This window comes from Piliocolobus tephrosceles, chromosome 10, assembly GCF_002776525.5.
Source record: "Piliocolobus tephrosceles isolate RC106 chromosome 10, ASM277652v3, whole genome shotgun sequence".
NCBI lineage: Eukaryota > Metazoa > Chordata > Mammalia > Primates > Cercopithecidae > Piliocolobus > Piliocolobus tephrosceles.
Window position 1 is genome coordinate 13,931,820 of NC_045443.1, and position 27,867 is coordinate 13,959,686.

Consider the following 27,867-nt stretch of genomic DNA (forward strand, 5'->3'; position numbering starts at 1 on the left):
ATAAATGGAAGTACATCTAGCTTCAGTTCATTATTTGGATTCAGATGGGCATCTTAAATCCAGGATCTCAGGGAGAACAAAAGCAATTATAACAAGGCAAAATAAAATAGGCTCTTTATACTCAGGTGAGGAACTGCCAAAAAGCACCTCATACATTTTTAAACATTCTCCATCACTATTCTAAACAGTCTTCTGTTACAAGCACCTAGCAGTTCTTTCCAGGTTAGAGATTTTCTTTAAGGGACCATGCCCTGTGTGGCTGCAGCAGGCTTCCATACTACTTGTGAGCCTCAGCTTCCCTGGTGGGGTGAGACCAAGACTCCCACCTCACACATCAGAGTCTTTCCCCAGATTTTCACCTTTCAATCATATGCCCTTTTTGGGTGGTCTCCAATTTAGAGTTTTTCTACAGTTGTCCATGCTGCTTTTTGATTCTCATTCTTTTCCTGCATCATGATATACTCTCACTCCCTTCAAACTATTCCACATAGCCTTCAGCTTCACCTGCTGAATGTGAGGCTGGACACTTCAGTGAAGTACTTGCCAAGTATCACCTCATTTAATCCTCAACAACCCTGTAATCAACCCTGTGATCAACAACAACCAACTGACAATATAATTATTAGTTCCATTACACAGGCAAGGAAACCAACATTGAGAGTCAGAGATTGGTGACTTATCCTGATTCCCACATTTAGAAAGCGATGCCTGAATCCAGCTTGGACTCTAAATTCTGATTTTTTAATAGTCCTACTCAGCTAGCCCCCATGCTTCTTTCCACCATAGTATAAAGCTCATTTCCTCTTTGGGAAAGTCGAGTGCTAATTAATGTTCTTACTGATTAATTAGCGTATGCAAAAAAGTGAGCCCATGCTATTTGACCAGGTGCTGAACTGCTGAACTGTGTCTGTGCTGTTGTCAAAAGTCTTCAGAACAATGCTGTCCTTCCAGCATCGAAAACTTCTTGAATACAAACTTTATCCCTGTAATGCAATCTTCCACATGAGCACTTACTAAGTAGGTTTTATTGGAAATAAACTAACAACAAAAACTTAAGTTAAAACAGACTGACAATTACCTGTCTCCGAGAAGGGGAGACAAAAATAGAAGGCTTATTGATCATCCTTCAGACGATTACTATGAGCCTTCAATGTGGCCAAGCTACATGGTCTTCGATTTTCTGCATCAGTTCCACTTTCAAATGTTTTGTCCTATTCCCCTGTTGTTGATTAATAGTTGTCCAACTGTGTGTCCCCATTCTATGTTTGTAAAATATGGTCATGGTACTTAAAAATAAACTATTAAAAAAAAAAAAAAAAAAAAAAAAACCACCTGGCCTTAGTTTTGAGGTGTTTTATTTTTGAAACTTGTCCCAAAGGCTTTTTTCTCTGAGATATGAGGACTCTTTTTATTTGCCTTTATTCCAATCCGTTAAGCCCCCAAACATTTCTCTGCATGGCTGCTGGAAGCTTGCTGCTGACACTCTCTCTCCAGGTAGCTCCGGCCACCACCCATTCAGCATCCAACCCCTGGGGCTGAGCCTCCAACTTTCCAGGATCTCCATTATTGGATCTTTTTCTTTCTTCTTTTCCCTCTTGCTGCTTACCTTTTAGAAACTATTCTTTTCAGGTCAAAAGTCAGATATTTACGCTATTTTAGAAAAGCATCTAAAAGTCATTGCCCGCCTCCTTATTTGGCGGAGAGAAAGACATGATGGAATATTTGGGTGTGGTAGCAATGAAGGCAGGAGCAAGGGGAAGGTGACCAGAGGAGGTCTCATTACAGTGACCTAGAAGAATTCACTTCACTGGCATCAGTTCTCCTATTTACTCCTAGAAGGCAGTAGGCAGTGGGTCCTCTATGGAATTGTCCTACACTTAAGCACTCCACCATTTCATACCCTTGTTATGATCTCTTGTAGTTAGATTCCAGTATTTCCTGATTATGAATCACGTAACAGATCACTTTCAGTCAGATGACAGCCCCCACAATGCCATCTAACAAGGGAGAAAGTGAAGGGTAGTAAGATATATGTGACCTTAACCAGCCATTTCTTGAGAGGCAAGAGAGTACATAGCCTTTGAAGCCAGCAACCAATGTTAAAATCCTGGCTTCCACTTAAGAGCTATAGCATTTTGGATATGTTATTTAACCTCTCTGAGCCTCAGTTTCCCCAACTGTAAGATAAAGATTAAATACCACCACTTAGGTCGCTAAGTAGTTAAGACTATTAAATAAGATAGTGCATACAAAGCACTAAGTGCCTAGCATATGGGGAACACTTGCAAAGCCCCTAAGATACATCAGTGAACAAAAAGAGTTCAGTCTCTCTACATGCTCTGTATCTTACCTCATATTTGTATAATGATGTTGTGGAATTTTAAAAGGTACCAGAGAGAAGCAATCAGCTAGTTTAGGCATAACGTTTTCTACCAGGGAGAAATAATATAGGTTGCACAATAGCCCACATGAGAAAAAAAAAATCATTTTTACCTGTTGTGCTCTCAAAGTAAGTATGCACTTATTCATGGTAATTTTAAAATTCGCTCTTAACCATCTCAGAGTTCTTTCAATGCAAAATTGTGCCCTCAAATTACCACTGCTAAAATAAAATGTAATTTGCTAAGGACAATCATGTTTGAAAAAAAAAAAAAAATCTACCTGAAGCACAACTCAAGGGGTTCTGCCACAGTCAGTCAACATTTTCCATTTTGCTTATTTTTCCCACTTCCCTTAGCATGGGTTATTTGTGTTAGTGCCTGTTTTCTAACATCTGTACCTGCACCCACGTAAATAGAAGCATATATTTCTCATATGATAATGGAAAGTCTTCACTTAACACTTTCAACTTGACCTTTCCTAGACTGAAGGGAAGCTCTGAAGCGGAAGCTAGTCATCTCTGCCTGCTGCCGACAGGTGGCAGTAGCAGTCATGCAAGGTTCTTTGAGTCTCGGCTCAGCAGCTCCACTGCGGTGATTCTCAACTACCCAGGCAGCATCCTTTTGGTGTCTGTGCTAGGTTTTAAGATGTGTACAAACATTAACCCGAAAGCCTGTCTTTTAAGTACAAAACTAAAGGCAGGTTTGAATGTGGTGATAAAAAGTATAAGATGACAATGACAATAGTAGAAACCGAAAAATGATAAACATAGCACTTGTGGTGGAACAAACTATTCTAAGACCTGAATGGCTGGCTGCAAAGGACAGTGCATATGTACTAAGTGCTGTATCTAAGCAGTGAACAATAGTAAGGCAAGGAAAATAACTGAATAACTGATAGTATGTAGAAACAAAACAACCCAAAGCAAAATAAAACGCTTTTTTCTGCCGTTAGGGAATAAGCCCCAGTGTCAAGTGGCAACTAGTCATATGACAATTAACTTAACATTAAGGGAGGAGTGGCTAGGATTTGTTGGAGATTTAAAGCAGTGGTTGTCAATCTTAACTGCACACTAGAATCACCTGGGAAGCTTTTAAGACTCCCAAAGCCCAGGCCAATAATCAGAATCCCGAGCGGTGGGACTCAGGCATCAGCAGTGTCGAAAGCTCTTCAGGTGATTTTAATGTGCACCCAAGGTTAAGAACCACTGCCTTCAAATCTAAGCATGGGGAAAATGGGTTGCTACAGGTTCCATGGATTAAAATATATTTGGAGGTACAGATCGATGTGTGTGATGAGTGTTAATACCTTGGCAAGAATTATTTCCCTATGACATTTGTATCTTCAAGGAGAGAAATCACCTGCCTTGAGGGATTTTTCTTTTTATAGTCTTGAAAACAGTATGGGTGAGAACATGTATTGCCAAGGAATAACAAGAGTATGCCTTTCATATACCTATTTGAAGAAAACGTATCCCAGAGCTACAAGCGTCAACATCCCTTAGTCATTTCAGTGAGTCCATTTATAAAAAAGTGGACCCAAAAACCTTTTCAAAACTATAGGAGTTTCTAGATACCAGCACCTTTCCCTCACTTTCATCTTTAAAAGATTGCTGGGCACAGTGGCTCATGCCTCCCAGCGCTTTGGGAGGCTGAGGCAGGTGGATCACACGCTGAAACCCCGTCTCTACTAAAAATACAAAAATTAGTTGGGCATGGTGGCAGGTGCCTGTAATCCCAGCTACTAGGGAGGCTGAGGCAGGAGAATCACTTGAACCTGGGAGGTGGAGGTCGCAGTGAGCCAAGATCGCATCATTGCACTCCAGCCTGGGCGACAAGAGCAAAACTTTGTCTCAAAAAAAAAAAAAAAAAGGATTAATCGCTGGTCTACCCACACTCTCAATGCAATCTGGTTACCTTCCATCATTAACAACCAAGTTTTACAGGAAAACAAATGCATGCTGTAGTGCTCAGTACAAACCCCTAGGCCCTTCTTGCTGCAGCCCTTTTTTACCTTATCTGCCATTATCATCGAGGAGCCCCCGTGGATGCCCAGGATAGGGGTGAGAGTCTGTGCAGAAATGAAATCGAGGATCTGGGCGATGGCTTCCTGGTCTGTGTCATCAGCAAACACCACCCCCTGGATCTTCCGGTCAGACATGAGATCACAGATGCGGGTGATGATGCTCTTTGGGTCGGTCTCATTCATGGCTACCAGTTCCACCCGAGGCACCACGGAGAGATGGTGGAAATCATCTTTCTCGTGGGCATCCTTGATGGCCACCTCGTCGGAAGTGCCCACGAGGATGACAGCAATGCCAATGCTGGGGGGGCTCTTCTGAGAACGAGCTCTGCTGCCTGACACGGCCAGGACAGCCAACACCAACCAGAACTTGGGAGAACAGCACTCCGCTCTGGGCTTCATCTTCAACTCGTCGACTCCCTGCAAACACAAAGAGAGAGGGAGTTAAAATAGGACCCACACCACGTAACCTGTCTTAGAAGAGGTTAGCTACTGCAATTCAAGGACCTTATCTCCTTTCAGTGAGCACCAAACCCAACTCCATCTACCAGCCTACTCTCTTATCTCTGGTATTTCCTCTGCAGAATGAGAGAAAATGAAACTTTCAAAAACCTCAGAAATCCTTGAGCAAGGCAATAAAAGGTGCTATTGCTATAGTCATTGGCGGCTACAGACAGAGACAAAAGAGGAAAAGAGGTTGTGAGTGGTCCAGGTAGCCATGCGAGTATGCATACATGAGTCTCCTGGCCCTCCTGTTACAGCCCACCCTAGTACTGTTCTTGGGCTGAGGGACAGCAAGGCCAGGCAAAGTGAGCATAAAAACGTACTCAGCAGAGGTGAACAACAGAACATGGGCTGGATAAAGCGGATGTGGGGGGCTATAGGTACACAAGCCCTGCATTCTTGCTGCCTTCACCTTATGTTTGCCTCAATGAGGACAACAGCCAGAAAATTCTTTAGTAACCTTGTTAGTATCTGGCTCTTAATATTAAATTACAAAAACAACTGATACACGACTAGTATCTTTAAAACATTGCCTCAATTGATCCTTACAATGACCCAGTAGGGAATAAAATAAGAAAAACATTATCATCCCCATTTTACAAATGTTGATGCCAAGGCTCAAAGAAGATAAGTGTTCTAAGACCGTGTACCAACCAATTAAGTGAAACAAACCTGAACTCACATCTTCTGACTTTTGTATTCCCATATGTGTTCCATTACACTACATGGAACTGCCTCTCATGTAACCAATAAGGAACACATATTACTCCGATTTATGCACCAAAATACAGAAACTTAAATACCATTAGCAGCCACATTTGAAAAATGTTCCTTTTTTTTTTTCTGATGCCATCCTATAGCCATGACTTCTCTAAAATGACTGATGCCACATTTTCATATAATTCATATAATTTCATATAATTTACCACCTTTTACCTACAAAGAACTCCTTCTTTTTTACTTCCACATATGACCCTAAATCTTACTCTATGCAGCAGACTAAGGACATAACACTCTATAGAATATAAGCCTTGGTCATCTCTCTCTAAGCTTCTTCTCATCATTCTCCAAGAGCTCCTCTTAATATAACTAGTTCTGCTTATGTTGCTTTATTTTAAATAATCAATGTTCACTATTCGGGTGACAGCTACACTAAAAAGCCCAGATTTCACCACTATACGATATATCCATATAACAAAAGCACACATGTACTGCCCGAATCCATACCAAAATAAAAATTTTAAAAAATCATTTGTTGTACATCTTTTTATGCTGCACACTGTGTTAGGCATTTTGTCACATATAATCTCTCTGATCTTCATGGACACCCCATAAATTAGACATTTTATTCCCATTTATCAAGAAGAAAAACAGAAGCTCAACACAGTTATGTAATCATCCAAGGTCAACAGCATTATAACACCAGCATGCCAATACATAAACACAGCATTTTAATACCCCAAGGCAATATTCTACAAACTGCACCCAGAACCAAAACCAGATTCTCATTCTTCTACAAAGAGAGAGACAGCATGCAATCAAGGATAAAAATGCTGCTTCAGATCTCATTTGTTTCAAAAAAACAAAAACAAAACAAAATGGTAAGATTAAAAATTTAAAAATGTTGAGAGATTAGCTAATTTTAAAAATCATGAAGGTATTCAGTAAAGAAAGATAAAGAAGTGTTCGGGCTGAGCAGTCAGTCTTGACTGCAAAGGGCGTTAATGATTCGGGAGCAAGATGCTGGGGACATTTTGTGGCTGAAGAAGCACAAAATCCAATCCAGTTCTTGGCAGAAAACATTTTGGAACTTTTACTGGTGTAGTCATCCTTCAACACTGCCAAGAAGGAGGCCTGCATTGATTGCCTTGTCTTTCTCTCGCAAATAAGATGAGTAGCTCGGTGGTTCATGCCTAACCAAAGTTTACTCCTGAAAGTTTTCTGATCTCAGTGTCTGTGAAAACAGGGAATGACTCCACAAGCCCTGGAAACCTTTGCTGATGGACTGTATCCAGTTTAGCAGGGGAACCAGGGCCTGAATTCCTCCTCCCAGAACTTAAAGGAAAGCAACACTAGATAGACAATTGAGTAGGACTGATATTCAGAGGAAGACAGAAGGGGTTTAGCACTACAAAGAGCTGTGCACAAACTATACACACACACACACAGTTCAATTCCAATGACTGGTTCTCAAGGAAAGCCAAAAGATTTACCATTTGGCAAAACTATAGGCTAACTTCATTCCAATGGTATTCTAATCCTACAGTTACAAGTCACTAAATTAGTTTTCTTCACATTTAAAAGTGGCCCACTCTGCCATGACAGTTTATTAACTTTAATGCACTCCACTCTTCCGCGTTGATGTTTTATTTGCTCTCTCTAAAATATCTCTTGTGTTCTTCTATTTTGTCTCACACAATATATCATATTTGGCTATGCAATGGCTAGTTGTGACACCTAAAGAATAGCATCTGGTTTTACAGAGCATCTCATTTATACTCAGGATACAGCCAAGCACTTTACAAAGCAATACATTATGGGAGATAACAGTAACAGAGGGGCTGCGAGACAAACAAAGAGGCTACTTTGAATACAAACTCAATTTCAAACACTAAAAGGGGATTCGTTGAGAGAAAGCGTGCAGTTCAAGGTAAGCAGAGCGGCTTTGCTCCCTTCCTCACAGAGACCATGACAAGTCTTGACGCACCTGCTCTAGGAAGTCTTGCTCCCCCTGTAGAATTCAGCATTGCTTCCTTTGGGCTCTCACCATAGCCTGCATGTATTTATCTAAATATGCATAAACTTTTATTATCAATATATGATGATGTGTCCACCTACTTTAACTAGTTGATAACCTTCTTGTGAGGAGCGACTTTTTCAGTTCAGTAAGCATTTATTGAGCACTTATAACCTAGTGAACATTTTTTTCTTTTTCTTTTTCTTTTTTTTTAGTGGTGAGGATGCAACAGATACAGATTCTATCCTTCAGGACCATGGTCTAACACAAGACACAGACATAAACCCATAACGAAAATGTTGCCTTACTTTATTCATATTCTTGAACTCTAACAGTGTCTATATGCAATAAGGAAGGACTCAATAAATGGTGGCCAATATTGAGTTTCTACCATTAGGTGGAACCATATAAAATTGTTAATATTTGACCATTTTTGACCTATAATAGTTCAATCTGCTGTGTGCCAGATATTACTATTGCCAGGTAATTTTCATGCATTATTAGATACTCACAAAAACATTGGAAGTCATACTTTTCCTTTATCACAAATGAGAAAACTGAGAGTTAAGTACATGACCAAGATTACACAGCTAACAAGGGATGGCATCAATTTTCAAACCCAAGTTTGTCTGGATCCAAAGCCCTTCCTCTTTCCCTTCCAGGGCCTCTCAGTATAATATGAGTGTTGAGTGAGTGACTGAATGAATGAATGAATGAAATCACCAACCAAAACCAACTGGTGTTTTAATACCAGTTCTGCGTTAACACAGTGCCTGAGGATAGGCGAGTCACCTAATTACCATCTCTATGCTATCATCGGTGAAACCAGGATAATATACCTAACCTACATACCTGAAAGATTTTTGTGAAGATCAAATGAAAATATGTATATGGAAGTGCTTTGAAGAATCTAAAATACTCTACAGATGCAAAGGATATTACGTTTAAGCTTCTATAGAAGCTGTTCAAGGAGCCTAGCTATTTATGATAGCACAAAGTGAGCGTGTGGGAGGTGAGGGTGAAAGAATGGCAGACAGAGGCTGAAAGGAATGTTAAGAGGAAACTCACATGGGGCAAAAGATATTAGTTCCCTGAGCGATATAACTCCCTGAAGAAATGTCACATAATGCCTTCGGGGTAGCAGCGACCTCCACTGACAGCTTACTAGTCATGTAGATTAATTCAAGAGTCACTCAGGCCAGGGCCAGTATTGGGAATCAGTGGAGCTCAGTATATCCAAATCATGCCATGAATTCAGAAACCAGGGTGCACCAGCAGGACTAGCAACAAAGCAGCAGGATTAGAGAGTTGACTGTTCACTCATTTGGCTCTTTGCATCCTTGAAGCTTAGGCTAAGTGATCCCGAGATCCACAGTAAACAAAAGGCCACAGGAGCTTATCTTCATGCCAGTAACTGGTACAGGGTAACTATAGCAGGAAACAGTCTACACTTTGCTCAGAACAGGCTCTAAGGGAAGACACATCTGGGTGGGAAGCCAGGCCAACCCTGTCCTTAGAAAACTGAGTCCTGTGGCAATCCCAACTGGAAGGATATAAAATGTGACTTAATCAATAATTAAGTCAAAAATATTCCAAGCACCATCCTTTAATGCAGTCAGGACATTATTTAGAGTGATTCAATTAAGGAGATTATGACTGGAATATGACAGGCAGTGAGTGAAGTTAATATTAAAATGCCAGAACTATGTATCAGGTCCAGTTTCCCAAGCTACCAATAAAGACAGAAAGTTAGGAGACATAGGCTTAAAATGTGTCACATTAGAGAGTGGGGAAACAAGAATTCTCATACAATGGAACAGAAGCATAAATGAGTATAACTTTTTTGGAGGTCAAAGTGGTAGTATCTATTGAAATTTTAATATCAAGACAAAATAAAATTCAAAGGCAAAAACATCAAAAGGGACATTAAGTGATATCACATATAGGTACCAGGAAAATGCAATCATTATGTATAAGGCAACAACTAAAATTTATATGAGGAGAAACAGACAAATCCAACTGACAAAAGATCTTATTAACTAAGACATAAAAGATGGATGAGTTATAAGTTTGAACTAGTTCGGATACCTAGAAATGCATATAGAACAGAGAATAGATGTTCTTTTTAAGTACATACATGAAAAATATTAAATCTACAAAAATACATGAATACATTTTAAAAAATCAATATGAAATCAATTGTCATTTTCCCCATAGTGTGATTACATTAAAAGTACTTTTTTTTTTTTTGAGTCAGAGTCTCACTCTGTCACCCAGGCTGGAGCACAGTGGCGCTATCTTGGCTCACTGCAAGCTCTGCCTCCTGGGTTCACGCCATTCTCCTGCCTCAGCCTCCCGAGTGCTGGGATTACAGGCGTGAGCCACTGTGCCCAGCCTAAAAGCACGTTTTCAAAGGCACTAAAAATACTACATATCCAAAATCTTAAAAACAAAAACTTGTGATTAAAAAACTATAAGGTGAAATAGGAAATTGTAAGGGAAACTAAAATTCCTTTGAACAGAATAACAATGAAAACACTAAATGTCAGAATTTCTAGAGGACAATTAAATCATTTAGAGAGAAAAGTACACCTTTAAGTACATTTATAAGAAACCAAGAAAATAAAATATGATTAATTATAATTAAGTTTTCACTTATTGCTTTAAAAACTTAACAGTCAACCTTAGTAAACAAGAAAACAACAAATGAATGAAACACAAGACAAAGAAAAGCAAAAAAAAAAACCTGATCTTTTAAAAGACATAAAGTCCTGACAAGATGAATCAAGAAAAAAGTAGATGGCAAAGTGGTGTCTGAGACCAACGACACCAAAGTTCTGAGGCATTAAGCCAGCAGAAGCAGGGTACCCTTTGGGGAGCAGGAGGCCAATAAAAAGTTCAGAGTTCATTGGATGTCAAAAAAAAATAAAAATAAAAATAAAAAGAAAAAAGTAGAGAAAATGCAAATGAAAGAGAAAATAACATATATAATAGAAATTTTGAAATAATGAATATTATGAAAACTAGTTACTTTTCCACTTAATGTGTAATATGTAATAAAAATGGCAAAATAGGGAAAAGGGCTTAAAAGAATGTAGAACATTTGAAAAGTTTTGTAGAACATTTGAAAAGTTTTCGGAATTTTAAAAATTGTTATTAAAGCCCACACCCCTAATTCGCCAAAACTACTCCCTACCCTAGTCCTCCACTCCTCACCCAATTATCCCATCATCCTACCCCACCTCTGCCAAAATAAAAAGAAGCAAACGTGGTACAGATGGTTTTACAGATTAAGTATATCAAACTTTTAAGGAAGAAACAAGTCTTTCTCATAAAAGTGGAACGAAAAGAAAAAGAAAGAAAGCTTGATTCTAGATTCAGATAATTACAAGAAAAGATTATTGTAAATCCCTTCCACTTATGGACATAAAAGGGGGAAAAAAACAAACCTTAAAAATCAGTGGTCAGGCGCGGTGGCTCACGCCTGTAATCCCAGCACTTTGGGAGGCCGAAGTGGGCAGATCACTGAAAACACTAAAAATACAAAAAATTAGCTGGCCGTGGTGGCATGTGCCTCTAATCCCAGCTACTCAGGAGGCTGAGGCAGGAGAATCCCTTGAACAACAGAGTTGGAGCTTGCAGTTAGCCGAGATCACGCCACTGCACTCCAAACTGGCAACAGAGCAAGGCTCCGACTGAGGAGGGGGAAAAAAAAAGTTAACTAAAACACAGTATATTTTTAAAATAGTAATAATCATCACCATGATCAATTGTGGTTTATACCTGAAATGCAAGAATGACTTAACTTTAGAATATATATCAAAATAATTCACATTAGAGAACTAAATGAGATATTTACATGAATATCTCAAAAAATGCAGATAACATACTTGACTAAGGGAAACACTTATATGTGATAGAAATGTTAAATTGTGTTTAAAACAAACAAATAAAAAAATAACTCTTTGATAATAGGAAATCAAGAGATCATCAGCCTTTACCTGGTGGGTACATCCAAAAACTGCAATCTATTTAGGAATTAGCAAAAGTCTTAACAAGACCTCTACAGCAAAAATTTGAAAACTTTATTAAAAGATTTCAAAGAAGACCCAAACAACCCTAACACATTCATGAATGTGATATCATAGTATTTTAAGTTCTATTTTCTACAATTTCAAGCCAATTCTTATCAAAATAATAGTAAGATTTTAAAAGAAATGTTATAAATTTATTCTAAAATACGTAAGAAAGGATAAAGGTACACAAAGAACTATTGAACAGGGTGTCCTTATCTGAACCTATAATGAAAGTGTGCTATGAACTGAGAAGTATGGTTGACTCAATTCTGCAGAACAGATCCAAAATAATTTTTAATTAATATATTTTTAAGAATTGTAAGTTCCAAGTCAATTAAAGTTTTAAGTTACACCTTCTAAATTTAAATCTAGAGAAGCAGGGCAAATGTTGAACCAAAGAAGTGATCTTGAGTCAGAATGCTTAGCTTAGGCAATACATGCATTCGTCAACCATCTGAGGTAGGAAATGTGAGTATCACAGATGACAAACATCCACTTTTCAATATCACTAATAAGTACAAGACCAATATCTATTTTTGTCAAATGGCATCTATATATTCAGGGCATTTGAAAATCCAATGTCAATCCTCTAAATGCACTTAGTGTCTGCTAAACTACTAAATATCATCCAAGTCTGTAGAAATAACACATAAAAGTCACCAATCTTTGATTTCAATTGACTTGGAACCTACACTTCTGTGTTCTGTTATTTTCGTCCCTCTCACACTCTTCCCATCATCCATTACTCTTTTCAAGGTTTTGAGCTCCCTTGCCCTGTTCTTTCTTCAGAAAGGAGTAAGGTAAGAAATCCTGAGAGTCTGGGGCAGGGAGGCAAGGGGCTGAGACTGCCCCTATGGAACCAGTGGAGAAAGAAATATCTCCCTGGACATGCTAGATACATGCCCAATTCATTTGTCACTGAGTGACCCACATGACAATAAACAGGCCTCCTTGGTCCTGGAGTTGGGGTATTTACTCACCAAAATATAGTCCTCCAGGGAATTAACCCCAAATCGATATCAACATATCACAGCCACAAAAATAATGGAAACAGAAAATCAAAGCCCTCATTAGAGCTGTTTCTGGGAAAATATTTGATCAGAGAAGAGCTGGACAGATGGGAGAGGGGGAAAAGGTACAGGCTCTGATTATCCAAATCTTTGAGCCTGCAGATGAACCATCAAGTCCTCTTACATAATGCATGTAAGGACGCCCATCCTAAGACCCCCAGCTCCTGTAGACCCCTAGGAGAAGATGGCCCCCAACACTGCCAAAAGCAAAGGTGATACTGGATCTCATGGCAGCAGTATTTCTGCCAAATCTTTCCTAGAACCTCTCCTGAATAAGAGCCTTCTCATTCTTAGTTCAACCAGACCTGTCACCTGGGCTCCTTCTTGTCCTTACAACACTTCCAGTGGCTCAAGCCAGGTTTTTCTATCTGAGCTGTTCTTTCCTGCTGTAGGCACAAAGCAGAAGTATCACATCTACTGTCACCCAGATTCGTGATACAAGGTTTGTACAGATAACTAATAAAGGATTATAAATCACTTTACATGTGTGCATTTTAATAGAAATTTGTAATACAAACGTAGATGATTATCAGTACTCTCACCAGCAGCAAACACTCATGGGTTTTTCTCTTTTCCTTAATATTCTGCAAGAGCAGACATCAAAATTGCTCAAAGTTCCTCTCCTAATATCTGCACACAGTTCTTAATTATAATTAATTTATAGGCCTCCAAGGACAGTGTGGGCAGCCCTGCTGAAATCCAAACCTTTTGAAACCTGATTCCGATTATTACCATTTGGCAGCAGATTAGGGCAATTGTGTGTATTGGTTTAACAGCAAAATAGCATTTTCAAGTGTTAATAAAAATTATTGGCTTGTCACTGTCTATTAAGAGGGGGACGGGCAGTGAAAATAAGCAGATGATAAAAGGAGAAGCACAGGAGCAGGGCGGCAGGAAAATCTCAGCTGGGAAGGAGTCAAAGGAAGATACCGGAAGGACTACAGAGAGCAGGGAATAGGGGACAGACCACCAAACCTATATGCATCTACCCAGAAAACAGTGTTGTTCTGAGCTGCAGATAAACAGCCTGCACTAGAGGAGATTTAAAATGTAGGAGTTACATAGGTAAACATCTGCCATAGGGGTTTGCTGCACACATCAACCCATCACCTTGGTATTAAGCCCAGCATCCATTAGCGATTCTTCCTGATGCTCTCCCTCCCCCACCCCCTCCCCACCCACAGGCCCCAGTGTGTATTCCTCCCCCCATGTATCCATGTGTTCTCATCGTTCAGCTCCCATTTATAAGTTTACCTATGTAACAAACCTGCACATCCTGCACATATACCCCAGAACTTAAAATAAAAGTTGAATAAAATAAAATAAAATGGACGGGCACTGTGGTTCACGATACTTTAGTAATCCCAGCACTTTGGGAGGCTGAGGTGGGTGGATCGCGAGGTAAAGAGATCGAGACCATCCTGGCCAACATGGTGAAACCCCATCTCTACTAAAAATACAAAAATTAGCCGGGCGCAGTGGTGAGAACCTGTAGTCCCAGCTAGTTGGGAGGCTGAGGCAGGAGAATCACTTGAACCCAGGAGGCGGAGGTTGCAGTGAGCCAAGATAGCACCACTGCACTCCAGTCTGGTGACAGAGCGAGACTCTGTCTCAAAAAAAATAAGAATAAAAAGTAAAAAATAAAATAAAATATAGGTGTTGAAGAAGGCTACTTCCAAGCCCCAACCCCCAAAACAATCTGCTCTGTAGCCTAGACATATTCCAAGCCACTGCATCCCTCAACAAAGCCTCTTCTGCAACAATAATCATGTTGTTTTGTAATGGAGAGAGCAAAGCTTTAGAGTTAATGGACTCACTTTTAACATTTATTCTTAATTTGCTGTGTGATCTTTACCTCTCTAACTCTGCAAAGTGTGAGATAACTACTGCCTTCACAGAATCACTGTGAAGACCGATTCATTTGACAAATGTTCGTTGAACATTTTCCATGTGCCAGGGCACGTGCTAGGAGACAGGATCCAACACAGAATGGGAATGGGATCCTATCTCCAAGCAGCCATTAGGCTAGTGGTCAAGACAAACAAATAAACAGGAAATTACGGTATCAAGTGAGAGGGCTGTGACAGAGCATGCCCAGTGCTACCTGAGAGATCAGGAGAGTAACGAGCTAAGGACGAACAGATGAGTAGGAAATAGTAGTGAAAACGGCAGATTGAAATTACAAAAGTAATAAAATATCATTTAGAAGATCCTTGTGAAGAAAGCAAGGACCTGAAGTCCAAAGAGCTAGAATTGAAACCTGGCTTTCACACTTATCTTGGGGGGAAGGAAGAGAGTAACTTAAATTACCTAGACCTCATTTTCTTCTTTATAAAATAGGAATTATCCTCACCTTACAGAGTTGTTGTGAATCTTAAACAATTTACTTGAAAGCATCTAGCACAATGCAGTTACCTGATATTTATTCATTGAATGTGAATATATTCTGTTCAGAGGCAGATAAGGAGCTTCTGTTGACTCCAATTACTTAGAAAGGAGTCAAAGAGCTCCTTCTCTCCCACCTCCTTCCCTGGCTTTAGCACAATTTCTACTGACCTTAGAAATAGGTTGTTTTAAAAAGTCTTTAAGTGACAATCTCATGGCTAATGTAAACAATACTTAAATTCTAATCCCAGGGAGAGCCAGCACCTACTTCTTCGTTCCCTCCCTCCTACCAGCCACCAAATAGTCACCAAATTTTATACCAAGTAATATGACAGTTGAAGCTGTCATATTACTGACATCAGAATAATCACATTTCAGATTTGGAATCAATATCTTCAATCACAAGAGTACTGGAAAGGAGTATGGAAGTACAGGAAAGGCAGAACCCACTCACTGCTTTTGCTAGTAACAAGGCTTTTCTTGTAAACCCTAATGAAATGAGGCAGGGACTGTGTCTTATTTATCTATCTCCAGCATTGGCAAAGCATGTGGCATATGGTAGGTGCACAGTGAACATTTATTAATGACATTAATGAATGAACCAGACCAATAATGAGCTGCAACTCTCCAACTCCACTGATTCTCTAACTCCACTGATCATAAACAAAGGCACTGTTCTAAGTCTTCCATTTCCCAAGGGTTATTATAATAAAAAGGCAATACAATAAACACCAATACCATTTCCAACTTCTTGATATATAGGGATCATTTCTAGGTCAACATTGTTAGTTGGTAATTGCCTATGTATCTGGATGTATATTTGTATGTGTAAATCAATGTTTATACGAGAGTTGCATGTGTGTGAGCTCAAATTAGCCCTGTTTCCCTTGGTCTCTGAGCTATAGGATGGTTCTGCTGATGGAACATGGCACCCAGGTATGACTCAGACTTCACCTCAGAGCCAAGGTTTAAAACAAGCTTTTGAAACCACACCTCAAAGAGAGCCCTGTAGCTAGGCCAGTGTCAACAGGGAACAAAAGCTGCATTATTTCAGCTGGCTGTTTATCCGGCCAACTATAGGTGCAATCACACATTTCCTAATACAAATTTCCACCATTATTCCCACCAATATACATAGTTGTTAGCCACACAACTAAGCATAACCGAATTGTGAACTCGTTAAAATCCCTCTGATGTTACCTGTGTAACTGAGCACCTATTCGAAGCATTTATTATAAGTTGAAGCTTTACTCTTTGTTCTTGCCCTTCCTCCTCTCTCTCCTTTCTCCCAAATTACAGGATGAGTAGAATAGTAGGGTAGGAGGCACACAGACTGAGGAAATTGTTAGGCCCTGTTACAATCCTGCCACTAACAAGCCTGTGGCTCTATTTTCTGATCTGTGAAATAAGAGAAATGGACTGGTTCTTGAAGTCTCTTCCAGCTTTAAAATTCTGTGAATTCTGGTCTTCCACTCACCACTTAAGATCTACTCTCAGGCCAGGCACGGTGGCTCACACCCATAATCCCAGCACTTTGGAGGCGGAGGTAGGTGGATCACTTGAGGTCAGGAGATTGAGACCATCCTGGCTAACATGGTGAAACCGTGTCTCTACTGAAAATACAAAAAATTAGCCGGGCATGGTGGCACGCACCTGTAGTCCCACCTACTCGGGAGGCTGAGGCAGGAGAATTGCTTGAACCGGGGAGGCAGAGGTTCCAATGAGCTGAGATCGCACCATTGTACTCCAGCCTAGGTGACAGAGCAAGACACTATCTCAAAAAAAAAAAAAAAAAAAAAAAAATCGACTCTCTGCTATGAGCTAAGACCCTGGGAAGCAGACCTGTTTGGACTACATGGTAAACTTCCCGGTCGTCTGGTTTCCAGGTGGGTTTCGCCAATAGACCACACAAGCAGGAGATGAGTGGGAACAAGACTAAGACAGGGCTATCGACTCCCCGGACCCACTTCCCTTTCTGCCACTCACTGTGGGCTGGTTGTATCACCTGACTGAAGGTCACAGCTTCCGCTAAGCAACCCTCTCCCCATGGCTCGCTCTGTACAGCCTACTTCCAGGCTCCAGAAGTTACTCCTACCTTCCTCCTTCAGGGCCACAGGTGGTGGTAGCTACACCCAGCTGCTACTAGCTCCAGGATGTCAGACCATTTCTTGTGGTTTCTGTCCACGCCTTGGTAAACAGCCCTTTTACCGAACTGTCTTCAAATTAAACAAATTGAGTGTGGCTTCTGTGTTCTGCTCTGATTATAAAGGATGCAGATTCCTCCTGAGTGCCACAATAATACCTATGAGGCTTTCTTTGATTCAAAGTGGCGAAAGCAAGACCTGAATTCTACCACCACCACCTCCACCACCAAGTCGAGTACGGCCTCTTCTGATGCTGCTCCCTTCTTATCCTCAGGCCCTGATGAGCAGCATCATAAGCAGTAATGGTCTCCAGGTGCCTGGTTCTCAGCAACGAACAGATAAACACCTGAAGACAATTTCAACAGCACAACTGTCACGAGTCAGCATTTTGAGAATGAGAAACGTAAAAGCACTGGGAGTCAGAAAAATACAGCAAGCAATTATTAGAACGACTACAAAATAAAATTCAGAGAAAGGCAGCGCATTTTCACTCAGGGAAAATGAGGTCATTAAATGGGACTTTGCTGAAGTAACAACTGGTTAATGAAGCCCTAAGTTTTTATTCTTCTCTTTGATTTGGTTGGAATCTGATTCACGAAAAAATTTGAGTTTTAGAATCAATTTTTACTGACTATACAAATTAGAAACCAAAGTATGAGGAAATACAATCACGTGTGGCTTAATGACAGAGCTGTGTCCTAAGAAATGCATCATTGGGCGACTTCATCACGGGGCAAACACTGTGGAGTGTATTTACACAAACCTCGATGGTACAGCTATTGCACACATAGGCCATATGGGAGAGCCTGTTACTTCTGGGCTACAAATCTGTACAGCATGTTACTGTACTGCATACTGTAGGCAATTGTAACACAGTGGTAAGGATTTTTGCATCTAAATACATCTAACATAGAAGATGTGCAGTAACAATACAGTATTATAATCTTACACAACCGCTGTCATTATAGGGCACATGACTGTATAACAACACAAGAAAATAAAAAGGTGATATTTCAAAGAAATATATGACAGTTAACTTTGTGGTTTTTCTTAATATGCAGAAAAGAAATTAGAAATAGTAAAAAAAAAAAATGAGAACTGTTTGTGAATCTTTTCCTGTAATAGTAATAATATAGTTGCAATTTGGTCACCCTTCACATTTTATACCGTTTCTAAAAGCAAGTAGCTGCTCTCTCTGAATCCAGCCTCTTGATTCCCTGCTAGAACAGCACATATATCAGGCCTGAATGACCATGTCCACCATCGCCATAGGAATGGCAAGGGGACAAGTCTGGTACAGTCAGTGCCTCCTTGTCCATGTCCCACTGAGACCAAATGGAGCTCCTTCCTGACTTGCTAGACACAGCTGCAGGCCAGGCCAGAATCCATGGGCAGAATTCTCCAAAATCAGATAAAGGGAGCACAATCAGGATGCCTGCAACTCTCCCACCCTAAATTAAACATAGAAGGCTGAAAACTTGACTTACAAATTAATATACCAGCTTCTATCCCTCTGTCCTCAAAAGTCCAATGAACCAACATGTCCTTATTGTGTGCCCATCTGTGAGTCACTGTAAAGTGTGTTAAGGAGTCAGAATTCAGCCACAAGGACCTGACACCCCTGCACAGAAAAGCACACACACTCCCCAACACAGGACTGTCGGGACCGTAGAGAGGGCTAAGGCAGTATAAAGACAAAGGCAGAGGGTCTGCCCTGGCCTTGGGTCCTGGAGACGCCTTTATTAGGAAGCAGCTTTTGAGCTGGACTAAAGAGCACTGAGGGTATCTGAGGAAAGGAGCCAAAGTACAAAAATGAGGCTGCCTTAAGTCAGAAAACAAGTGAGGCACAAAACATATTGGGGAATAAGAACAGCACGGCCTGGCCAGGAGCAAGAGCCCATGGAAGGAGAGTTTGGAGAAAAGCTGAAAAGGCAAGTCAAGGAATTGGGGGATGCTCAGCTGGCACTTGGACTCAATGCTAGGGATGCAACCAAAAACAGTGGAAGATCGGGAGGAAGAGAAACAGATCTCCCATCGCTAAATCCAGTTTATCCTTGATTTCCAAGGTGACTGAAACCGCAGCTGCCTCCAAGAGCTGTTTGGGAAATCAACTAGGCTGGCTTATTACAGCATGGAAATTCCTTCCCTGCCTCCCAATAATGGCAAATAAGCTGCCACTGTTGAGAAGTGAAGACCCCAGCTTTATCATGATTAAGAAACTAAAGCGTGTACAAAATAACATTCACTGAAGTGTTTTCAATTGAAATAATATTCTTGGAAACAGTTTTCTTCTCTACACGACAACTTCCCTCTGCTCACATGAACCTAAGTACAATGACCCTGGGCTACTGCCTGCAACTGCCCTGTGTACAGAGGCCTCTCTTCCCTCATCTCTAGCCCAAGTCTTCTCCTTCAGCTCTTGCCTTCCTGTTTACTGTGTTCACTCTCATGCCATGCAAAGGTTGTTCCACAGTCTCTTTGAGACCTCTCATCTGGAAGCAGCTTTGTTTCAGTTTTCAAATTCTCTCTTGCCTTGCTTTGGCTGACGAAGGAGTATAAGGTTGTGTGTGTGTGTGTGTGTGTGTATGTGTGTGTGTGTGCATGCACATGTGCGCACATGAGAATATGTATAAAAAAGAAAGAACTTTAGTTCTATTCATTTTGCCTCTCCTACTCCATCCTCTTTGTTCTATTCCTCACCTTGTGTCTTAAATCTGTCTTCTCTATTCTTAAAATATGTTCATGAACAACTCCACTTGCCTCTTTTTTTCTGCTCTTCTAATTTTCCCTGGCTGTCCTTTACAAGATTTGTCATCTGTTTCTTCCCCCACTGCACCATCCACCTCAACACTTAATCTCTCCACATTTCCTTGGTCCACTTGCAGTCTCCTTCGGCACCTCTTCCTCTACTCTCTTACCTTGCCTGGGCCATTCTCTCTTGTTCTTCATCCTGTCTCTTCAGTGGGTTTCATTCCTAGACCAGGATATAACCATGACCCCCCAGTCCCTTCTCTCCACCTGAGTCAATGACTCAAAAGTTCCTCTTCCTTAACTAGAAGAAAGGCCTGGTTTCACACTTTTATCCATCTGCCTAGTTGCCTGGCCTCACTGCAAGGTTAACACATCTGAAACATTTTCACAAACTCTTCACATGCCCTTGTCGTTTTCCTTTGTTTAATATATATTCAGGCTTGAGTCAAACTCTGCTACTTTCTCTACTTTAGCACCAAATTCTTTCTTCATCACCTAATGCAATATCCTAATGTTTTCCAACAACTATCTTTTCTCTGGCTTAGCCTCTCATTCTACATCAAAATATCTCCATCAGAATCATTTTCTCCTGCTTGCCATACTACACCTTCCTTCCTCTAAAACCTGACATCTTTTCTCCTATTCTCCTCTTCCCTTAAGAATCTACATAGAGAGATAGTGATGTGGCTTGACAGGAACATACCTGATTCAGTCTGAGTTCTGCAGAGTTTAATGAGGGAGTCACTAAGCCTTACCTCTGCATCTCATTAATCATCCACACCTTAAAATTCACTCATTCTTCTATCATCCTGTGCACATATTCATTCCTACACCAACTCTCGAAACTGCCATCTGTCTCCTCACCCCAGAGTCAATGTGAATCTTTCTTACACAAATCTCCCGGAGATAGATGAAGAAATAATGCAGAGATAAACTAGTGACATAAGATACAAACATAGTATGTGTCTCATTTGCCAAGAGGAAGGGACACAGTTCCTGGCCTAGCATGCTCTTGAGGGGTAAGAGATTCTGGGTTTATCAAGACAGCTTTCCTGAGAGATCTGTCCTTTGGGCAAAATGGAACTCTGACAGAGGACTAGTGAAGTGCTAGGAAGCTCTCTGGAATTTGGACCAGAGGATAAATGGAAAGCACCAAAGCAGGAATTCCCAGCCAATCAAGAGGAGGAAAGAGAAGTCAAGGAAGCCATAACAAACAAATAAAAAACTTTTTTTTTTCCAAATTGGCAAATATGATCTATTTTTTAAAGAGACACTGAGAAATAGTGGAAAATCCCTGGATTTGAGTAAGATTTACTATGTGACCTTAAGCACATCACTTAGCCTCTGTGAACCTCAGGGAAGTGGCTCATCTCTAAAATATAAGCAACAATGCCTGTTTCACAGTTTTGTGAGACTTACATGAGAAAATGGGTATGAAAGCAGTTTAAAAGTTGAAAGATACTATGCAAATGTGGAAGCCTGTTATTACTAGATGAGCCTAACAAAGACATTATTCATTTATGTATACATCAGTATACATAAGTGTAAATTTTAATTTATGAAAATCTTTTAAGATCCAGTTTACTGAGGTACAATTTGCATACATTAAAATTCATACTTTCAGGTTTATAGTTCTATAGGTTTTTGACAACCATATACAGTATATAACCACCACCATAACCAAGATACAAAATATTTCCATCACCCCAAAATTTCCATGTTCCTTTATAATCAATCCCTTAGCCCTCTCCTGTGTGTGACAATCACTGATCTGATTTCTATAATTTTGCTTCTCCCAGACATCCTATAAATGGCATAATATTGTATGCAACCTTTTGTGTCTGACTTCCTTCACCTGACATAACAACTTTTAAAATTCCTCAATATTGTTGTGTGTATCAGAACTTCATCCTTTTCATTGCTGAGTAATATTCCTTTGTATAGATATATCAAAATATGTTTATTGATTCACTGTTGATGGACATTAAGGGTGTTTCCACTTTTGGTGATCATGAATAAAGCTCCTATAATGTCCACGTATGGTCTGTAGTGTGGATATATGTTTTCACTTTTCTTAAGTAGGTACCTAACACTGGGACTGCCGAGTCCTTGGTTAGGGTATTTTAACTTTTATATTTAATTGCCAAACTTTTCCAAAGTGACTATCCCATTTTGCATTCCCACCAGAAGTTTCTCCACATTCTTACCATTCCTACCAACCTATTCTTTCCAAAGTCTTGTGAATGTTCTTTTCTTCCTTCCTTCTTACCTGCTTTTGGTCCTTCTTTCTTTTTGTTAGATTTCATTCATTTTACTTGGTGTTCAGTGGTAGCTCATTGTAGTTCTGAGTTGAATTTCCTGCCAACTAATGATGTGAAAATTTTTTTCAATGTTTATTTACCATCTTATCTCTTCTTTAGTAGTGCTTGTTCACATCTTCTGTTCACTTTTTGAGTTTTCTTGCTATTGAGTTATGCGAGTTCTTCACATATTCTAGATATGTTCTTTATATAAAATATGTATTTTATAAATATTTTCTCCCATTTTGTGGCTTATCATTTTCTTAACAGTGCCTTTCAAAAATAGAAGTTTTGGTTTTTTATGAAGTCCAGCGTATTAAATTTTTCTTTTATGGCTCATGCATTTTGTATATCTAGGAAGTCTTTGCCTAAACAAAGGATATAAAGATTTTCTCCTGTTTTCCTCTAAAAGTTTTTTAATGTCAGAGTTGTATAATTATAGTTCCATGATACATTTTCAGTTTATTAATCACTTTACATGGTACAAGGTATAAGTCGAGGTTCATTTATGGGTGTATGTATGTTTTGCATATGGATGTACAATTGTTCCAGCATCATTTTCTGAAAAGACTGCCCTTCCTCCACCACCTTGACACGTTTGTCAGAAATCTACTTGTGGATTCTTTTATGCCATTACCACACTATCTTGATTACTGTGCTTTTTAGTCTTATAGACAGGCAGTGTATGTCCTGCAACTTTTTAATTCCAAAATTGTTTTGGCTTTTTTGTTTTGCCATGTAAATTTTAGAATCAGCTGTTAATTTCTACAAAAAAAAAATCCTACTGGGAGTTTGACTGTGTTTTTATTGAATCTATAAATTTTTTTTTTTTTTTTTTTGAGACGGAGTCTCGCTCTGTCGCCCTGGCTGGAGTGCAGTGGCCGGATCTCAGCTCACTGCAAGCTCTGCCTCCCAGGTTTACGCCATTCTCCTGCCTCAGCCTCCCTGAATCTATAAAAATTTAAGAAAAATAAGATACCTTAACAATATTGAGTCAGATATTTTATAAGATTTATCCTGAGAATATCATGTTTCTGATGTTACTATAAATTTATTTCTTAAATTTCAATTTCTAATTGTTCATTGATAATATACATACACAATTAATTTTTGTATGACCTTGTATCCTGTGACCTTAAGAAACTAACATTTATTTTAGTAGGGTTTTTTTTTTTTTTTTTTTTGTATATTTTTTTGTTGCTCTCTACATAGACAGTCATGTTGCCTGGGAGTAATGATAGTTTTTTTTACCTTCGTCTTCTTTTTCTAGTCCAATAACACTGGCTAGGACTTCCAATAAAAATATTTTTAGAACTAGTAACAGAAAACATCCTTATCTTCTTACTTATCTTAGGGGTAGCATACTCAGTTTTTCAGCATTAAATAGGATATTACCTGTAGGGTTTTCATACCTTTGTCAAGTTGAGGAAGTTCCTTTCCATTTCTAGTTTGATGAAATTTTTAAAATCATGAATGTATGTGTATGTATACATATTTTTGTCTTTTTCCTTTACAAGAAATATTTCTTTCCACTCATGCTTCAAGATTCCTTCTACGAACCTGGCTGCTTATAAAGTAAAGACTTAAGAAGGGAGTGGTGCATTTAAATTAGCACATGTACTGGTTATTTTGGTTAGAGTTTGAGAGATTGATTGAAGGATCACAGAAAGTAAGAAACTTCCCCCAAGAGGTTATAGCTACTCATGTAGAAGATAATCAGGCCATTAAAAAAAAAATGCTGCAGAGAAGATAATAGATTTGAAATTGATTAGGGGTAAAACACAGTAAGATGTGAAAAAGGTGGGAGAGGAAAACTGTGCAAAATTGTTCCCTACACCAAAATTTGGGAGAAGATAGTGGTGGGAGACAATTTAGAAAATAAGTTCTGTGTATTTTATGTCAATTTCCAGATTTTAGCAGTACATAAAATTGCAGAAGGTCCTATAGACAATGAAAGACAAATACTAAACTACAAAAAAAGAGCAGTTGGGGTGAAAAATCTGACTTAAGTGTCAACCAAATGAAGACAGTACAAGAATGAAATCTCTCTCTAACTTGAGAGTGCAAGAATACATTCCTAAGAGATCTTCCTCTCTATCTGGGTGTGGTTAGAAACCCTCCAAGAGGAACCTTTTCTCCCTGTTAATGTGAAAGATTTCATTCTTTTATCTTTCATGTCCACTTCATCCTCCATATAAATGTTCTTCCCCTGTGTTTTTCCCTCACTGCCCCTGCCTATAATCCAAATCCTGGTCCCCATGTCACTCAACCCAGGGCTACCAGCAATCAGATCTGAGAAGCACTGTAAGATCTATAGGAGAGCTTACCAAGGCTTTTATGTATTGGTTTAGGAATCTGCCAAGCTTCCTAAAAGAAGTAGTATTCTGAAGTGTTAACTAGGAGTCTCAGAAACTGACTTTCAGAATACAACTTGTTCATTAGACAAAGCATTCACGCACAGAAGGAAATAAAGATGGTAACGGTATATAGCTTAGTTGAGAACACATGTCTAATGCAGTGTTTCTCAAAATAAGATCTGCAAGCAACCTGCATCAGAAACACCTGAGCACTTGGCAAAACTGGCCAATATTTAGGCCTGACCCCAGGCCAGGTGACAAGGAATACCTGGAGATAAATATGGAAATCTGCATTTTTCACAAGTGCCCCAGATGATACTGTTGTGCATCAAAAAGAGAGAAGCCCTGATTAGAAAAGTGCAAAAAAGCCAATTGTTCCCCCACCCAATGCACCAAGTACACACAAGTCTCAGGGCAGTGCTTTTCCAAATATGGTCATGACTAGCTTTCTTTAAGGGAATAAAATAGACCAGATCAGTTCACATCATGTTGTAAAGGCAAAGATTATTTTCAGTTTAATATTTACAGGTGTATGTACTGGTTTGATGTTAAATGTATTTCTTAATTGGAAATTTTTTAAAAGCCATGGTTCATATAGTTCATACAGAAACTGCCTCCAAAGAAGCATCCTATACATCATCTGCTCCCACAGTTTCATGTCACCCCAGTTGCTCTGGCTTTGAACTAGGACTGGGTGCTTGACCAAGCTCAACCAATTAGGAGAACTGGAACATGAATGCCTAGAAGCTAAATAAGTTAGCTATGGGCAATGGACTTTTGAGGCTGAATAAACTGCCAGGTTGAGACTCTCATTTGGGGTGATGGATTTTGAACAGAGGAGTATTGATGAGCAAGCAGGAAGGGCCAGGTGGCAAAGAGAAACAGAAATGGCACCGTCTGAGAAGCAAAGAATGAGAAGCAGAATCAAGAGTTCCCGCAGTGAGGAGGGAAAGGAGACGAGGAAAGCAGCTACCTGGTTCCTGCAGCCTGCCCAATACTCACCCACCACTCTGCCCAGTTCCTCTTGAGGTCCATACTCCTCCCTCTATAATAAACCTCCTAATGCAAGCCAGCTCTAGGGGTATCAGTGTTTCTTAACCACATGTTTAGAGTACGAGGCTTCCACAATAGAGGTTCACAGAATAAACTGTCACCCATAAACACTTATGTAGTACTCATATCACATGCACACTCCAAGTGCTTTATACATAGTAATTCACTTAACCTTCCACACAACCCTATGGGGTAGACACTATTATTAGCCCTATTAGCCTCATTTAACAGACGAATAAGCTGAGGTACAGAAAACTTAAGTAACCCAAGGTTACATGGCTACTAAATGGAGGAGCTAGGATACAAACAGAGGCAGTTATCTCTAATGTGCATGCTCTTAATCACTACCCTATGTATCCTCTCAATGTCAACACAGGAAAACAAATTAGATTTCAAGCCAAAAGTAATTACAAAAATAAGCTGCAATGCTTTGGAAAAACCGTTCAATGATACAGGAGAAACAAAGACACAAATTTAAAAAAAAATAAAATAAAAATTTGAATAAGGGACTTTTTAAAACGTTTTAATAATTTGTAGTATTTATGCAGGCAAGTACAACCACATAAATACACACATTATAAAGGTACATGCAGCTCAGTGAATTTCTATTTTAAAACCCACCACTCATGTTTTTCAATACTTTCATAATTATGAAGTGTAGTAAAGTCTTCATAAGGGAAAAAAAAGTTTTCTCTATCCTCATAACTGAAAAAATAAACAAAAAACGAATATGTAGGCATGGGATTACAAGACACAGAATTCAACAGATCTCATACAAAAGGATCAGCAAAAGATAGCATGAACGGAAGTAGAAAAATAAATAAATAAAAAGAAATCTAAACTTCTAACAGAATGAATCAATTCTTAGTCAAAGTGACCTGCTTTTAGAATGCTTTGGGGATTTATTTCAGTCTTACTTACACTTACCCACTCATCCAGGACAAGTAATAATTATGGAAAATGAGTAATGAAGACTGGTGGTTTGTGGATCTCATGTATTTTATTTCTTTGGAGCAATCTCGAAAAGAAGAGAGGGCCAATTGATGCCTCTGCGGGTGAGTAGCTCTTAGTCATTTACTTCTGAAGCTTGCTTTGCGGCCAGGTATTACATTTACATGGTGCTTGCCCTCTGAAATGGGAAGAAAACTGTGTCATGTCCTCAAATATATGGTGACAATGGCCCTATCTTAGTGGCTGTGGACTTAGCCCCAGGACTGACGCAGTGCACAGTCCACCTTCACCCACTTCTACAAGCCTGTTGGCTTCTCTGTCCTAATTCCAAGTCAGTTGAGCAAACAATAAAACAGCTGAATTGTTATCAGAAAGAGAAGGCAGAGAAATGAGAGAGGGAAAGAGAATGAGTGAAATGGATAGAATGTAAGAAGAAACAATTTTGTTTAACCCCCAAAAAAATCAATATATGGCCATATATTGCTTAACAACAGGGACACATCCTGAGAAATGTGTTGTTAGGCAATTTCATCATTGTGTGAACATCACAGAGTATACTTCCACAAGCCTAGTTGGTAAGCGTACTACACACCTGGGCTCTGTGGTATAGCCTATTGCTCCTTGGCTACAAACCCGTACAGGCTGCTACTGTGCTGAATGCTGTAGGCACTTGTAACACAATGGTAAGTATTTGTATATCTAAACATGTCTAAACATTTAAAAGGTGCAGTATAAATACAGCGTAAAAGATAAAAAAAAAAAAAAAAAAAAAAGGGCCAGGAGCGGTGGCTCACACGCACCTGTAATCCCAGCACTTTGGGAGGTTGAGGTGGGTGGATCACTGGAGGTCAGGAGTTTGAGACCAGCCTGGCCTTGTCTCATGGTGAAACCCCATGTCTACTAAAAATACAAAAATTAGCCAGGTGTGATGGTGCACGCCTGTAATCCCAGCTACTCGGGAGGCTGAGGCAAGAGAATCACTTGAACTTGGGAGGGAGAGGGTGTAGAGAGCCGAGATCACACCACTGCGTTCCAGCCTGGGAGAGAGAGCAAGACTCTCACCTCAAAAAAAAAAAAAAAATCATACACAGTATAAAAGATTTTGTAAAATGGTATAAAAGATAAAAAATGGTATAGG

The 27,867-nt window shown here is 39.6% G+C and overlaps 1 protein-coding gene across 1 annotated transcript in view; it reads right to left on the bottom strand.

The window, feature by feature from the left end:
- GRIN2B (glutamate ionotropic receptor NMDA type subunit 2B) overlaps positions 1 to 27,867 on the bottom strand; it is a 425,811-nt gene that overhangs the window by 299,217 nt on the left and 98,727 nt on the right. Inside the window, exon 2 of the mRNA XM_023226202.1 lies at positions 4,393 to 4,821. Coding sequence (XP_023081970.1) covers positions 4,393 to 4,803 — 411 coding nt within the window. The 5' untranslated portion in view covers positions 4,804 to 4,821. The remainder of the gene's footprint in view (positions 1 to 4,392; positions 4,822 to 27,867) is intronic.